Source organism: Athene cunicularia (assembly GCF_003259725.1).
Source record: "Athene cunicularia isolate RWA chromosome 1 unlocalized genomic scaffold, athCun1 chr1_part1, whole genome shotgun sequence".
NCBI classification, from domain to species: Eukaryota; Metazoa; Chordata; class Aves; order Strigiformes; family Strigidae; genus Athene; species Athene cunicularia.
In genome coordinates, this window is record NW_020799091.1 from 5,342,914 (window position 1) to 5,359,422 (window position 16,509).

The 16,509-nt window shown below is 42.0% G+C and overlaps 1 protein-coding gene across 1 annotated transcript; it reads left to right on the forward strand.

The window, feature by feature from the left end:
- The first annotated feature begins 305 nt into the window (after positions 1 to 305).
- HIKESHI (Hikeshi, heat shock protein nuclear import factor) lies at positions 306 to 11,597 on the forward strand. Its single transcript, XM_026845794.1, has 5 exons — positions 306 to 525; positions 781 to 1,018; positions 6,747 to 6,898; positions 9,415 to 9,533; positions 11,394 to 11,597. The coding sequence occupies exons 2-5, from the start codon at positions 868 to 870 to the stop codon at positions 11,446 to 11,448; spliced, it is 477 nt and encodes a 158-aa protein (XP_026701595.1). The 5' UTR covers positions 306 to 525; positions 781 to 867; the 3' UTR covers positions 11,449 to 11,597.
- Positions 11,598 to 16,509: the final 4,912 nt, after the last annotated feature.

Here is a 16,509-nt window from a genome sequence, read left to right on the forward strand (position 1 = left end):
CCGCGGGCGGGGCCCTCAACCCGCTCGGGGCCGGGGTGGAGCTGCCGCAGGGCTGCCCCCGGGGCTCGCTCTTCCCCTCGCCGGGCTCTGCCCGGGGCTGGCCCCAGGCAGTGGGGACCTCGACGTCTTCGTCACGCCTGCCCGTCACCTCGGCCGGCTCCTGCCCCTCATCCCCAGAGGCAGCTGCCTGGTAGAGCCTCGTTGCCGGGAGGCAGTTGCCATCCCCCTCCGTTAATGGAGAGGTTTGGGCTCCTCAGAGACAAGCTGGGAGCTTAAAAGAAGTTTTTTAAGGCTAGATTGTGCGTTGGCTGCGAGGATGTGGCATCTCGGGTAAAGAGGAGGGTATCTTTTGCTCTGGCATTTAGCCGTGCTTCTGCTGCCTGTCTCAAGGTCTATTGTATTTCCTATGTGAACAGGTTTCCATGATCCTGGGGTTGTGCCAGCCAGGTGGTCAACAGCCACTGCTTATAGACTTGGCAACCTCTTCTGCACCCTATTTTCCTCCTACGCACATGGGGAGCCAAGGTATTCTGATCCTGTAGTCCCGGGTGGGATATGTGTTCAGTGCAGGTAGAACAAGACTGTTGTGCCTTGTTAGTAATATTTTTTGCAGTTGTTCTTCTGCTGTGTTTGACTTTTATCTGGCTATTTGCTGTTTAGGTTGGTACATTCCTCACTTTTTGTTATGTTCCTCTTTAGGTGTATTTCTGTTAAAGGAAATTCACAGCTACAGTCAGAGGTGAAAAACAGTAATACTAATAAAAGTTTTGTTCTCTTTAGGTACAAGCAGCTCCCCAACAAGTGGCTGAAGACAAATTTGTATTTGATTTACCAGACTATGAAAACATCAACCATGTAGTGGTCTTCATGCTGGGAACTGTACCATTTCCAGAAGGAATGGGAGGATCTGTCTATTTTTGTTATCCGGACCAGAGTGGGATGGCAGTGTGGCAGCTGCTGGGGTTTGTCACTAATGAGAAGCCAAGTGCCATCTTCAAAATTTCTGGTCTGAAATCTGGTAAGACTGGTAAAATATAGCAGTCGGTGAAACAGATGCATTCCTGCATGCATAAGGGGATAAATGTTTGAAGGTGGTTTTGAACATGAAGCTACTTGAAAAGTCAGACCACTGTGTGTTTTCAGATAGTCCTGAGCAAATATAGCGGTAGCAGCAATCAGCTTCATGGAAGGCTCTGTGTATCTTAATGTTCCTAGCCAAACTTCTTACTTGTCTTCTCTTGTATGTGGTGTTGACCTAGAAATTCCTTTGGGCAGGCTTGGCCTGTGTTCAGTACTTATGCACAGGGACCCTGCAGAAGAATGACCCTGTAAGGTCTGTAGCATAGTTTTTAGGCGTTTGTCTAGACATGCCTGCAGCGTTTTGCTTCAGCCTCTCCTGTTAAGCGGTTTGTAACACAGAGACAGGTTTTGTAATGAGTAAAGTCTGACGCAATGATTCTGATTTCAGCCAGCTGCTTCCCACTCAGGTGCGGTTGCACGGTGGAATTGTCCAGTAGAGGGTGTCGTCATTGGAAAGCAGCTTTCCAAGTATTTCAGTATTTTTGATACAGACCCGAGCGAGATACATAAAGTAGATGTGGGTGTGTCTTCATAAATATATGGGGGGGTCTGTCATGCATGTTGTAAAAAAAACAATGAAGGACCCCCATGGCACACCCTTGTCATTAGAGGAAGAGATATGTAAGTTAAGCAGCTTAAAGTGTTACGGTGATAAAGTAATACACATCTATTATAGGCTTCAGTGTAGTCTACAGCCTTAACTTGGTTCTCTGTTTAGGTAAGCATTGAGGTTGCTGTGATAAAACATATTCAATCATAATGTGGCATGCTTGCTTTTGAATCAGTCCTGGATGGCAGTGTGATGTGAGATAAGGGCTTTCAAGATGCAGAGCTAGTGAAGTGAATTCTGGTCATGTATGTTCCTCAAATATTTGGGCTTTCCTCAGAACAGCCACAGGAAGGGTTTTGGGGATGCTCGTATATTCCAAAGTTGTGGTGTTGGTGAAACAGTAAAGTGTATAGCCAGTACTTTTGCTGTCTCTCTTATGCTTGAAAGACTTGCTTTATTACATATGCTTTCAGACAGCTTTGTAGGAAAACACATTTTCAGATGCATTTTGCATGTTTAGCAATAATTTCCAAGTAAGGGCTGCTCCGGAGGAAGAGCTTTGTGACATGGTTGAATGCATTTGCAGTGCTGTGCTTGATCTGAGTAACAGAGAGCTCTGCCGTTCCCATTGTTGTCTACAGCTTATCTCTGACTGTAGAGTCAGTATAAAGGTACACAGCCGTAGTTTCCATGACCCTAAACCATTGTATGATAGATAAGACTATGAGGCTGTAGGAAGGGAAGACCAGAGAGGGATTAGAGAGAGCTGGAATCATTGAGAGACATTACTGACTGTTGAAATCTGTGGTTTGGGCTTAATCCCTTGCTGAGATGAACAAATTTGTGTCCCTGTTTGTCAGCTCCCTGTGAAGCAGTGGTCTTAGCAGAGTTTCTTGCTGTGTGATGAAGGCCAGTGTGTTTCTTACACAAACACAAGTGGCCAAATGAAGTGGCTAGTATTTTATTACACAGACTTTGGGAAAGGTTAACAGTATCATTTGCAAGTTTTCTGTGATGTTTGTTTAGTGTCTGAAATGCCCTTAAACTGTGCAGGCTTTGTGATGTCTGTAACTTGTCCACGTTGCTCGTTGTTGTAAGGACGGGTTGGGCTGTGGGGATGTGGTATTAGGTTTCAGGACTATGTTGGTCAAATAAAATGGTGTTGCCCTGGCGTGTTTTTGTTCACTTCTCTGATTCCTGTCCCACGCTCGCTTAGTAAAGCCAGTGTAGGTGACCAGTGTTTCCAAATGAGGTACCAGAAAGTTGTCCCAGTAGATGAACTAAAGGGGAAATCACTTTTAGAGAATACACTCTTCAACATGCAAAAGTGTTTTGTTGAGTAGAGACTAAATTGTGAGCCTGGACACTTTTCCTTGACTACAGGTGCTGTTTAAACTCAGCTAACCTTCTTTGAATAAGAGATTTCCAGACTAGATCTTGAAGGGGTCTCACAGGATGTCACAGTACCCTCTAAAAAAGATATATTTAGAACTCTATATAGGAAAGAGTTTGGTATTGTATTTTGTATTTTTTTAGTAGTCTTGGTACGAACTTAATATATCTAAAAGTAGGCTTTTCTGTTGTTGTTCTTGCTGACTTTAAACCATCCTTAAATGCTATGCTCTGAGGCTAGGAATAGAAGTACTTTGTGTAACTTGTGGGTTCTTTGTGTTTGTGTCTTTGTTTTCACCCCTTGATTTAGCGAGTGAAGTCTCACGTCTGCTGATACTGATGAAATGTCCAAAAGTCAAAGGCCTGAAGTGTCCAGCACTATTGCCTGTTTCTTTTTGAGGATTAACTATCATGTAAAATGGTGACTGGCTTGGCAATAAGCATTAAACCTGAATTATTTTCTTTCTCTTCAGATGCAATTTTCATGGTTGCTGGAAATAAGACTATTAAATGAACAACACCACCCCTCCAAACAAAACTGGTAGTTGTATTTCATGCTAAAAGCTGAATAATGTGTGTTTCTGAGGTTTGGGGGGTTTCTGGTCATTTCCCCACCCCCCAGTGGGATGACAGTCGATGTGTATTCTTTCAGTCTCTTATTCTTCCCACTTCTGGATTATTTTTTTTTATTACAGGTGAAATGTTTAACAGCCTGTAGTCAAGGCAAAATAGACTATTTCTGGCCTTAATAAAACCGAGTGTCTTCTTTAGTGCTAAGAGGGATAAAGTAGAAATATACCTTTGTGATGGAGGCCGAGTTGATTTCTTGAAATTGTGCAGTATCTGCACTTGTGTAATAAACTGCAGCTGCAATCGGATGTTGTAGTAAGATCCCTTGGTGCCTGCTGGAGCTACACTATCAATGCTAACTATATTCATTCATTAAGGTCACTGGCACTCCTGATGGCATCACTGTGAGCTTTATCACTCAACACAAGGATTTGTGGTCAGTTCTTACGGTGTGACTAAAGAGTTCCAAGTTTTTTACTTGGGCCCCTGCTGCCCTTGGAAGCACGACTGCTCTTGGAAGGCAAGACACAGGTTCTGCTGGTTTTTGTCACAGGTGGTTTGTTGAGGTTGCTTTGGAAAATGTTGTGGATAGAATGATTTGCTGGCCTTCCTTTTCCAAGCAGGAAGTTATGCTGCAGGGAAGCAGTTTGGGCCTCGAGAATCAAGATTTAGAAGAATGCCATTGCTGGCGGTTGTCACTGTTACTGGCTTGTCTGTACTTTCAGATCTGGAGAAGAATATTGGCTGGTAACACTTGAGTGCACAGAATTATATATTCTTACATATTCTGACTGCGGGTTGTTTGCTGATTGAGACTAGATAAATTTCATGTGGTTGTGCATGAAGAGGAGGCTTAGAAGTACTTCTTGCCTTGGAATTGTAAGGGGTTTTTATTTTTCAGTTGTGCCTGAAAGTGTAGTAGAAATAGAAAACAAAACTTGGGCTGGGATTTTGCATCCTTACTGGAAGTATGTTGACAAATGGGATAAAAGTTATGGAATAGCCTTTCCATTACAGACTTTTTCTGCTGTGCAGCATGCAATGATGTGTGCGGTGCTGGTTTCCACTTACAAATATACCCTCTAATATAATGTCTGCATTTGAGGCCTACGCCTGGGTAAGGTTTTTGCCATGGCTGGGCTGAAAGGTAGTGAGGGCTTTCTGTCTTGAATCAAGGGTTCAATGAAGGGAAATAAAGGGGTGGTAAAAATATTTTTCTGACTGCAGTTATTCTGCTATGACATAGTATATTGGAGAGTGTAGGGTCTGAATGAGAACCTGAGCTTGTATTTCAGTACCAATTAACATGCTGTTCTCTGTATTTGTAAGGTTTGGAATGTTAGTTGGCAGAGCCAAGCATTAAAAACGTGGAGTGCATTTCATCTGTGTAAGGATGGCAGGGGATGCTGTGCTCTCGCCATTTTAGGTGGATGTCTTTCCAGGAGGGTGGTTCCATGGGAGTGTATGCAAAGTGTATATTTAACTTTTATTTTATTATTTGGATCATGAATGTCCTTCTAAAATAGTGATATATTCTGATGGAGCCTGTTGCTTGAGGGTGTTACATATTTACTGTAAGTGTCAGCTTCTCAAGTGATGTTACAAGATGTAAAACTTCTACCAGCTCTATTACAGTTGGGATTTTTAATAATCAATTTGCATGATATTTTGTTTCTAATAGCTTTTCTTTATAGTAGTTTAAATTTTACCTTTATTAAACATGCATCTTTCTAGAGTAAAGCTTGAGATCATACAGCAGCATGATCTAAAACCACTTATAAATAGCACTTCAGGAGATGAACTCTCTTATTACCTTGTGTTAAAAGTTAACAGCTCAACAGTGAGTGCTTTGTTCCTAAATGTAGCACTATGTTGCAGTTGTAGGATCTGGACTGAGTAACACTTGGCTTCAGTTGAAAAGAGTGCTGGGTGAACGTGCTTTCCATATGTGTTGAGTGTGTGCTGCTTTGTGGTAGTGTCTTGCGTCCCTGCAAAGAATGATCAGGTTTCTGAGATCTTCAGTCTTAAGCCTGAGTTCCACTTCTCAACCTTGTGCAGTTTCTGCTGGCTGAGTTTTTTTGACCATGGAACCAAGTCAGATGGTACTTTAGATGTGAGTTAGTCTTTCTTGCATCTCAAGTCTTGAGTGGTCTGTAGCACAGCTCTTGATTAGGTTTGCTTTGTGCTAGCAAGAGGCCAGACAGTACTTCCAAAACATCACTTCTGTGTTAAAAGGGTGCTTGTCTATTGTGTTTGTTCAAACTTCGGTGGAGTATTAGTATTTATTTACTAATAGCATTGTGGTCCCCCAGACCTTTTTCCTGTATTTTCCTTTACAGATGCTGACAAAGCGTGCATGGTTTAAGTGACTCCAGATGCCTCTGTTTGCAGAGACCCTAGCTGAAGCTGGGACTGAAAGTACTGGTTAATACTCAGTTCAGAAAGGTCAGAAGTCATGGCAGAGGGCTGGGATGATGCCTGTATGAGTGGTATGCAATTTGGGGGTGGTTTTCTGCCCGATTCATTGTTTTCTTTGTGACTTGCGAAGTCAGAGGCCTTTCTGTTCCGTGGCTATTCCTTTGAGCTTTGCTGCTGTTGGTGGTTTTGAGCAGTTTGGATGAGACCTGGGGCTGCCCAGCCCTCCACAGGGATAGCTGCGGGTCAGAGTGGTCTTGAAGTAACGTTCTCTATTTTTCAGTGCACAAACAGGTTCACTAGAACCTGGTTTTGAATGAGGGAATCAAACAACTGTGCAGCACTGCTGCATGTTTCCTGTTTATCTGCAGTTGTTATAACGTGAATTAAAGGCTTGGTTCCTATAGAGAAAGGTTCTGCTGTCTTTTACTTACAGATCATGTTTCCTGTTGAATCCACTTACTTCATAGCTTTAAAATTATTTTTTTTCCTTTTTTTAAAAAAAATTTCCCTAAGATCTGCTGTGTTTTATAAATGTACCTGTCACACTGTTTCATCTGTTGTGCTTGTGTGTAACTTGTGCCTGTGCTAGGACTGCATGAATCTTCTGTATTTGAGATAGGGAGATCTCTTTGGTGGGAGTTGAGGAATACCTTCTACAGAAGAAACACACTGATTTAAGTAACACAGTCTTTACATGTGTGCCAAATCTAACCTGTGCTGTTTGTGATGCTTTCAGGGAAGGGAAGTCAACATCCCTTTGGTGCCATGAACCTCCCTCAGACGCCAACAGTGGCCCAGATTGGAATCTCAGTGGAACTGCTGGAGAACCTGGCCCAGCAGACTCCTGTTGCAAATGCTGCTGTGTCATCAGTAGATTCATTCACAGAGGTAGCTTGGACATTCTGTTTTCAGAAATTCTCTGTACTACCAAAGTCTTAAGAATTAAGCCTCTGAAGAACTAATTGAGGGAAAGAAGAAGAAAAAAAAAAAAAAAAAAAAAAAACCAGATGCTATGCATGACTATAGGATTATAACCAACCTAATCATTGTCAAATGACTTGTGTGGATACTTTGATATTTTAAAATTACTTTTTTTTTATATACTGGAAAACTGTTTCCTGTAATGAGTTGGATTTTGCATGCTCAGCGGAATCAGGCCGATAGACTCAGTTGTGTCAATGTTACTCTGATGTAAAAATATTTACGATGCTTCCTCATAGGAGCAGCTGTGACTAAATGTGTGTGTAAAAGACAGTGAATCTTCGGTGATTAGTAGGTGGAGGAACTCCAGGGCATAGACTTGCAGGGATGGTCAAATATTACTCAAAAGTCAAGGCAGATGTGGGTATGGGTGCAGATAGATATCCAAGTGTACCACTGGCCCTTGAGAAATCCTTCTGATGTAGTTCTGTAGAACTACAGAATTGTGCCCTCTCCCACATTTTTTTTTTTTTTTTTTCTTTCCCTATGGACCAGGCCTTGGGCTTCAACACTTGCCATTTTTTACCCAGCCTGTCAGTTTAAATCTCTGGAAATCCTGAGCCAGCACTGGCAGTTAGTTGGCCATCTAACAGCAGCTCAAGGCAAGCTAGATTGGCATGGCAGGTCTTGATTTCTTTAACACTGAAGGCTCTGGCATTATCCTTTAATGTTTCAGAAGCTGATGAGGCTTTTCTTGAGGGTTTTTTTTGTTGTTGCTTGCTTTCCTTACAGGCACTTGCTGAGGTAGATTGGTAATTGAACAGAAACCATAGTACTGTAGCTGATGTCTTTTGGCAGTTTATACACATAATAGCTACAAATAGGTGATGTCATTTGGAGAAAGCTACCATGATTAGGAGTTGACTAACAGCTATTTTTGTATAGTACAGTTAGTTGAGCTTTTCTGAAGTTGTTTGGGGCAAATGACATCTAAATAATATTTCTCATTTCATGGTAACTGAGTCATGAGGTGATAATGTGCCATGTGAGGTCATTTTCAAGGTGGCTGGTGGATTTTCCTGGCAATACTATTTAAAGAAAAAAAAAAAACAAAAAACAATAAAAAACCAAACACCTCATGATTGCCTAACTCTTTTACAAATGTTACTTCCAGTTAGGTGGATTTCTCTATTAAAAAAAGAGTAGCATCTTAGCTGAAATTGTATATTGGAATGCAGTTGAGCCAAAGGTTAAAAGTAATAATTAGTTACACTTGTAGAGAAAATGTATAAAGTCATAGTTGAAGGAAACCTTTGAGGGAGTGGATAGTAGAGGAAGGGGATAAGACTGGAAGGATGTCTGTGAATGGTTAATGGCTTTTATTTAATACTTGACATCTCTTTGGAACTGCTACATTATAGCACTAAAAGTATTTTTTTAAAGGCAAAATCATCTGCTGCTACTCTTGAGTTAAGGGCTTGTTCTCCCACGACATTTTTAGGAAGTTTTATGAAGCTTTAAGATCGTGTGTGTATATATATTCTTAGTTATAAAAAGTTATATGGAAAAAAGTGGGACAAAACCACAGAGTTCTGCATGTGAGCGAGATGTGACTGAGGTTCTAGGATATCAGTTCTTCCACTCCTTTTGTCAGAGCAGGTGGAAGGAAGCACAAGAGTGTGCGTATATAGTCCCAGGCTCTGTTTTCCTCCATTTCACTGTCTATGAAAATAGTTAATTCTCCCAGCAAAACAATGCTGCTTTTTTTTTTTTTTCTTAAAATAAAAAGAATAGGGGAAAGAAGGAGATACCATAGGGTTATGTATTTGTAGACTGGCTGGGAATGTCCTACAGCCTCATCCTCTGCACACAGGGCTTGCTACTTCTTGGCCTCACTTTCACTCTTTTACTTCCTTATTTCTACAGTTTAGGAGTTTGCTATGCACCTTTTTTCATGTTTTCCCCAGCAGGATCTTGTGGCAGAGGATGCCAGGATAGCAGCCCTTCTGTGGCGAAAGCTAAAAGAAATTTCCCTATTGCTGGAGTCTGAGTTGTAACGAGGCAGATTGCAGACTTTTCAGCTGGTTTAACAGCTGGTGTTTTGCTGTGAGCTGAAATGGCAGCTTTGACCTGCTCTGCAGTTCTTCTGATGGCTTAGTTTGGAGGAGAGGGACAGCTCTTGTCCTCCAGACTAAACTCTTGGTCCTTCCCAAACCTGTTTATCCAGTTGTACGAAATCAGGTAGGGAGAGGGAAAGAGAAGATTCTGAAAATGATGTCTGGATGAATCTGAGGACAAGACAGGGTTGTTATGTTTTTGATCACTTCAAAATGGACATCCCTGGACCTAGTATATCCACTTTCCCAGTGTGTTTTAGATGACAATGCTAATTTTACTTCATATAGGTGTTATATATCTGTTAAACTTCTGCACAAAAATTTAATTGAAAAAAGAACTTAACTTAAAATGTTTCTTTATTTCAGTTCACACAGAAGATGTTGGATAACTTCTATAATTTTGCTTCCTCATTTGCTGTTACTCAGGCACAGATGACCCCAAATCCTTCTGAAGCTTTCATTCCTGCAAATGTAGTTCTGAAATGGTAATGGAAATTATCTTTAATAGTGTTCTTTTTTACTAGGCGTTAAACCAGCTGATTTCCAAGTATTGAACTACTGTCATGCTATTCAGTGAGATTACACAAAAATGTTTGAAAGCATTTGTTCTTGTTTATCACAAGTATAGAGAGGTTCTGTCTGCTGTTTTTATATTTATTTGTCAGCATCTTCATATCAATTGTTAGAAAAGTGCTATGCAGCCTAGGAAATTTTTTTTGCTTCTAGAAATGTCACCCTTGACATATGTTTATTTGCACTATGTTGCTGATTATGCAAATACTCTGGAGGCACAGGAGGCAGAACACACTGATACTTGTCCATTTGTGCTTATTTGTTATGCTTGGTCTCCTCCTAGACATAGTTCCAGCATAGTTACATTGCTTAAAAATACGGGAGAGGTGGAGAAATTGTGTTCCTAGTTGACCTGGTTCTGTCACCAAGACCTTTGAGCACAAATACAAAAATCTGAGAGTCGTTTTCCAGGGACTGGCTTAAGAAATAATGGTCTATGGGGATAGCCTGTGTAGTCTGGAGAGAAACTGTGAACTGCAAGCTGTCCTTTAGGGTGTCTGAAAAATTATTTCCTACAATTTATCAGTTTAACCCTCTTTAGCCTCTACAGCATTAACCTAAACCCTTTTAAAACAGTATTTTGGGTTGCGAATACAGTTTTATCATTAATACAGATCTCAGTTAAGTAAGCAATGTATTTTCTTTGGGAGTTAACTTGATGCAGATCCCTTCTATTTAGAAGGTAACTGCACTCCATGAAGATATGTGGGTAAGGCCTCTGAGAGAAACCAAAGGGAAGATGGGCTAAAGCAGCAGGGTTGTTCATTGTCTGGATAATGCTGAATTTGCTTTTGGCTGTTGTTCAAAACAGTATAGTGAAGTGAGGCATAACTCTTATAAACTGAACATGTTTGTGTATAGAAATAATGTGATTACAGCCGCAGAAAAACATTGGCTCTGTTCATGTGTTTGTGAGTCATTATAATGTGTTTAATTATAGTTTGTAATATGTAGAGTATCTTAGGTCTCTGCAGTGGGCTGGCTGCAATGGAAATTCAATAGTTTCACTTAGAAATTCATTCATAAATAAGCCTTTCTCTAATTTGAGTGGGTGTAAAACCATGTTGAGTCTCTTCTCATTTGAGTTTGGTTAGGAACTGTGAGATGTAGGAGAACCTTTTTTTTGTTTTTCTTGTTTGGCAGTACCTTTTGATACCTTACAGCTTGGGTTTGTGGGGATTGAGAGGAGTTTGTAGGCTCTTTTTTTTAAGTCACAGACATCATGTACTTCCCTTACTACTTCTGTAGGTCACTAATGAATTCTGATGTTTTGTTTGTTTGTGGTTTCCTTGTTTCTGTGAGTATAGAAAGTGAAATTAGGACAGCATGTGTGTGTACTTTGATTCCATTATGTGTTATTTTCCTCATTAGATTTTTACTAAAGCATTACTCTATATAATAAATGTGAAAGTTAGAATTATTTGGTGAGGGTGGAAAAATAATGTTATCTACTTTGTCTCAAAGTTTCTATTAGAACTACAAGGCAAATCAATGCATATCTTTGAGTTCAGAATTGTCTGCAGTCCCCTGTTCCTAACCTGTGAGCAGGTTACACACAGCCTGCTAGAAAGCAATCCTGAATTGGACTGAATATGCACTGTGAGCAGTCTTGACATGGAATCAGAAAGGAGGGTTCTGGATTTATTCCCTGCTGTGGAATAGATGTAACTTACTATGTTCTCTGCATAAACTAAATTATTTGTATCATTTTTGAAGCCACTTTATTTGCAGCAGCTTTTGGGTTTTTTGATTGTGTTGGTTTTTTTTTCTAGGTATGAGAATTTCCAGAGACGTCTGACACAGAACCCTCTCTTCTGGAAAACATAAGCTGAAGTTGTATCATTCGAAGTGCTTTTAAAACGGTGTTACCCAAAAGATGCAGCAAGTAACTTCACTGAAGAATTTTGGGGTGGGGAAAAAACGGTAACTTTTGTATTACTCTTAAAAATTATTTAAAATTAAATCTGTGAAAACTACTTGCCTGTGTATTTTTTTTAATTGAAGTACTTGGCTGCCACAAGAAATAAGTGTTCCATGTGTATGCATAGAAATATTCTTTTGAAACTGCATTTAAAGTGGAAGAAATTATAAGATGAAAAATGGCAGCACTGTTTCATACTTGTGTGATGTTTCAGGGTGTTTAGTTGCAAACAAGATAAATGTAGCTTTTCCTTCTTCGTTGCCTCATTCTGAAAGGTGATCAGGCAACTTAGAATATGCTGATGGTTTTCCTGCTGGTACTTAAACTATATGTTCTTTCACTTGGCGGACAACCAATATTCCTGTCCCCAGCTCATGTAAAAGGTATAAGAGTATTTTCCTGGTTTTGGCCTGAAGACACTATTGAGCTTGATCTCGGGGTACCTGTCTTTAACTTTTCCTGTATGACAGAGTAATGAAGAGAATCTTTGGGGACTCTCCCTGCTACAAGTCAAATAGCTTTGAAATGGCTTTTACAGGCCAATTCAGAGTTTAGATTTGTACTTTGCAGTCCCAAGACTGTTCAGTGAAGGAGACCTGCTGGGTTATTGACAGTGGAGGTATCTGATGAGTTTGTCTTTTTCTTCAGCTTTCTCTAATTATGGTATGAAGAAGGATATGGAGGAGGAGAAAAATAAGCATAACACTTCTTAGTATCTGGAAGACTTTCTCCGTGAGGAAGATAGGTTACATCAAAATGTTGCAGTTGTTACAAGAATTTGTGGGGTGAGTGGTCATGAAGGAAGCCTTGCTTTGAGGTGAACACATGCTGCTTTACAGGGCAAAGCATAATTCAACCATCCTGTGCTCCCAGAACCACAGCTGGCTTCATTTTCATGGGTAACTTTGGTATTGGAAGAGTCCTAGATCTGGGCCTCCTGACCTTGACTTGAGAGTCTGGAACCAAAGCTGCATTGTGCAGCTCAGGCTTTCGGCTCTCTCCTCTGGAGCAGAAGAAATGTAGTTCTCCTGGAGATCTGCCTTGTGCAGCAGAAACAGGTTCCCTGCCATAAGTCATCAACTGTAGAATTTGTAGTTACTTGTCCTGGCCTCCTTGCTCAGACTCCTCTGATACATATTTTTAGGAGTTTGCCTGAAGTTTGGAGAAGCTCCTAGGAGGAAGTGGACATCAAAAAGACACTTGAAGTGAAACCTTAAACTGAACACCACCTTGACCATTATATCAGAGCAGGAGAGGCACACTCTATGAATTGTTGTATTTATAATGCCACCTTTAATTTTTAAAAAGTTAGTTAAGATGGACGTTGATCCTTAAAAGAAGCCATATAGGTGTGTTCGCTGCTAAATTATTTGCTTCTATTGGATCTTTCTCTAATGGGTACATGTTACTCTTCTTACATTGTGTTCTTCAAGTCCAGGTACTCATAAAAAATGTGAGACTGTTGTACCTGGGTAACTGTTAAGCTGTTATGGGATAGAAATTCACAAGGTTTTTTAGACATTTGGATCACTGACCATAGCACGAGGGCTTTTTCTTCTGGTGGAGCTAAGCAGTGCTGATGGAAAGGCTGAAGACAAAGGCCAGAAAGGCAAGTGAGAAATAAAACCCTTTGCCCCCTTTCAAAGAGGAGACGTCCTCTGGGTGGTTGTATTCCATGCTCTTCCAGGAGATGGAGAAGCTTGCTGTGGAGTGTTATTTAAGAACAGTCCTGATAGGTGCTGCCCAGTAGGAAAAGCAATAGCAGACTGGGCAAAATATAAGGTAAAGAGTACACAGGGGACCCAAATACTGCAAGCATTTGAAAATATTCTGAAAAACAGCCTTTCATCTCCCTCCCAGAGGAAGCTGAGTTTTGAAGCTACTGAATTCATCATGTAAGTCTTGGTTTAGCAGTGCCTAGGAGGTGATTTTTGTGTGTCTCAGACTTGGCAGTTCATGACCTGGCGGGAAAGGCTCTCAATACAAGTCACAGAATCATTCAGGTTGGAAAAGACCCTTGGGATCATCGAGTCCAACTATCAGCCCTACTCTATAAAGTTCTCCCCTACCCCACATCCCCCAGCATCTCATCTAAACGACCCTTAAACACACCCAGGGATGGGGACTCCACCCCCTCCCTGGGCAGCCTATTCCAATGTCTGATCCCTCTTTTCTGTGAAAAATTTTTTCCTAAGGTCCAGTCTGAACTTCCCCTGTTGCAGTTTAAAGCCATTCCCTCTTCTGTCACTAATCACCTGTGAGAAGAGCCCAGCACCAGCCTCTCTACAATGTCCTTTCAGGGAGCTGCAGAGAGTGATGAGGTCTCCCCTCAGCCTTCTCTTCTTCGAACTAGACACTCCCAGCCCCTTCAATCACTTCTCACAGAATTTATTCTCCAGGCCCTTCACCAGCCTCGTTGCCCTCCTCTGCACTTGCTCCAGCCCCTTGAGATCTCTCTGGTATTGAGGTGCCCAAAACTGGACACAACGCTCCAGGTGTGGCCTCACCAGTGCAGAGCACAGGGGGACTGTCACCTCCCTGCTTCTGCTGGTCACACTATTTCTAATCCAAGGCAGGATGCTGTTGGCTTTCTTGGCCACCTGGGCACACTGCTGGCTCCTGTTCAGCTGCTTGTCGATTAGAACCCACAGATCCTTTCCTTTCAGAAGTCAGAGGGCAGGGAGAGCAGGTTGTGGTGCTAAGGGTGTGCACTGATGATTTCTTCTGATGCAGTTCTCCTTGGCCCAGTGGAGTGGCTCTTGATTAGGAGTGCAATTTTTGCTAATGAGATGGCTTCAGCCAGTTGTGTCCAGACATCTTGTAGGGGGATAGCACCAGCTGGCCTTCCTGCTCACTAGACCTAGATCAGAAATACTATTTTGAAGAATATGCCATGTTTTTGTAAATTACATAACTAAGAATTAGGACTTGCTCCCAAGCCCATTGGCATGAAAAATTTTTTATGAGCTTCAGTGGCTGAAGAACAAAGCCTTTAAGGATTTCTTTATCAAGTCAGGTCAGCCTTAGGAACACATTCCTTTGCCTTTGAGACTGCTCAACCACCTTTTCTGTGTTCACATCTCAGCCTAAAATGGACACTTTCCTTGTGCAATAGCCAAGGATCCCACTGGAGAGACTTACAAAAAAGAAAGGACATGAGCTCAACCTGGGGGCTACAAGAGAAAAAACAGAAGACAGAGAGCCAGGAAAGATGTGTATGAACTGATTCTGAAAAGTAAAATTGATTACATCAGGTAACATGGGCCAAGTGCTGAGTTGTTTCCCAGAAGCCATGTAATAGGCCCAGACCCCCAGATACTTGGTTTCTGGATCAACCAAGGACTTCATTTCCTCAGACACATTTGTAGGCTTTGTGGAGGAGCAGCAATGAGGGCAGTTAGCAGGGGCCCGGGAGGAACTCCCTTGTCAGAGCAGGTCATTAGGAACATTCTGTGTGAGCTGCCAAATCCTGCTGTAGGATGTGGTAGTTTGTTACACAGGTGGCAGATGCCTCGGGTAGCTGATGATGTCAGAAGTGCTATCAGAAGACAGAGGGACCAAACAGAAGCCAGAGTAAGAGCACTGTTAAATTGGGGCACGGCCCTGAAGGCTGTTGGTGGCCACTGCTCAGGTTCTCACACTTCTAAGGAAGCATCTGCCTCATATGGAAGTAAAAATAATTAACACTTCACAGGCCTTTGCAAGGCCTCACTAGTTAAGAAATATATGTCAGCATGACCTAAGAGCCTCACTGGGTCAGCATGATTTAATTAACAAAGGATTATTTGTAAAAAGAAGGTACTGTCTAGAGCTTATGACTCCCTTGAACATCCTGATGTGAAGTAATCCATGTGTTACTTATAAGTCCTGCTTATCTGAGACAGTTTGGTGAAGTTTGGTGAAGACTGAGTTTTATAACCTAGAGGTATACAAAAAGGGCCCCATTTTAGGAGAGTTAAATCAGCAGAGGTTGTCACTCTGCTGCTCTGTCTCCTGGAGTTGTAGTGACAAACTGCATTCTGGTTATTCCATGATGCTGGTGGGATTGTTGTTTGGGCTTCAGGAAGCCAGAGTAGACCATGTGGGTGGGATGGCTGCCTCCCCAGCGTGAGCTGTGACTGCTCTTGCCCTGGCTCCAGTCTTTAAGGCTGTAAATGAATATATGTAATCATATACATTTTGAATAATTCAGAACTCCCCGTGCCGTAGCCACTGTGGGCTCAGCAAGTGCTGTCTCTGAGCTTGGTGAGCATGGTACATGCTTGAGACCATCACTGTAAATTACTTTCCTCCTCATTCCGGCCTGCTGTGGCTGAGCTCACAGATCAGAAACTTGCAGGAGGAAGATTCCATCCTCTTTCCGATTGTACCAGAGAGGTGCCTTTTGAAACTGCTGGGAAAATAAGAACTCATTCATTTCTATGGGTTGTTTCAACTGCCAAACTCTGCTCCTCAAGCGTTAAGTGCTTTTACTTTTTCTCATCTGTGAGGTGTATGATTATGGTGGGCAACTGCTGAATTTCAGTGAGATCTGATACAGTGATCACTGAGTAGGATGATTGAGGAAGCAGGTGTTTTGTTTATCTAGGCAAATTTAACATAAGACTCCAGTCTGGAGCGGAGGAGGCTGAGGGGAGACCTCATCGCCCTCTACAGCTCCCTGACAGGAGGGTGCAGAGAGCTGGGGATGAGCCTCTTAACCAAGTAATAAGCGATAGGACAAGAGGGAAGGGCCTCAGATTGCACCAGGGAAGATTCAGACTAGATGTCAGGAAGCATTTCTTTGCAGAAGGGGCTGTTGGGCGTTGGAATGGGCTGCCCAGGGAGGTGGTGGAGTCCCCATCCCTGGAGGGTTGAAGAGTCGGGTCGACATAGCGCTGAGGGATCTGATGGAGTTGGGAACTGTCAGTGTGAGGTTAATGGTTGGACTGGATGTTCTGCAAGGTCTTTTCCAACCTAGATGATTC

Coding starts and splice junctions, on each gene's coding strand:
- HIKESHI (XM_026845794.1), top strand. CDS start 868: ATGCTGGGAACTGTACCATTTCCAGAAGGAATGGGAGGATCTGTCTAT. Junction 1,019..6,746: donor AATTTCTGGTCTGAAATCTG/GTAAGACTGGTA, acceptor TGATGCTTTCAG/GGAAGGGAAGTCAACATCCC. Junction 9,534..11,393: donor GCAAATGTAGTTCTGAAATG/GTAATGGAAATT, acceptor TTTTTTTTCTAG/GTATGAGAATTTCCAGAGAC.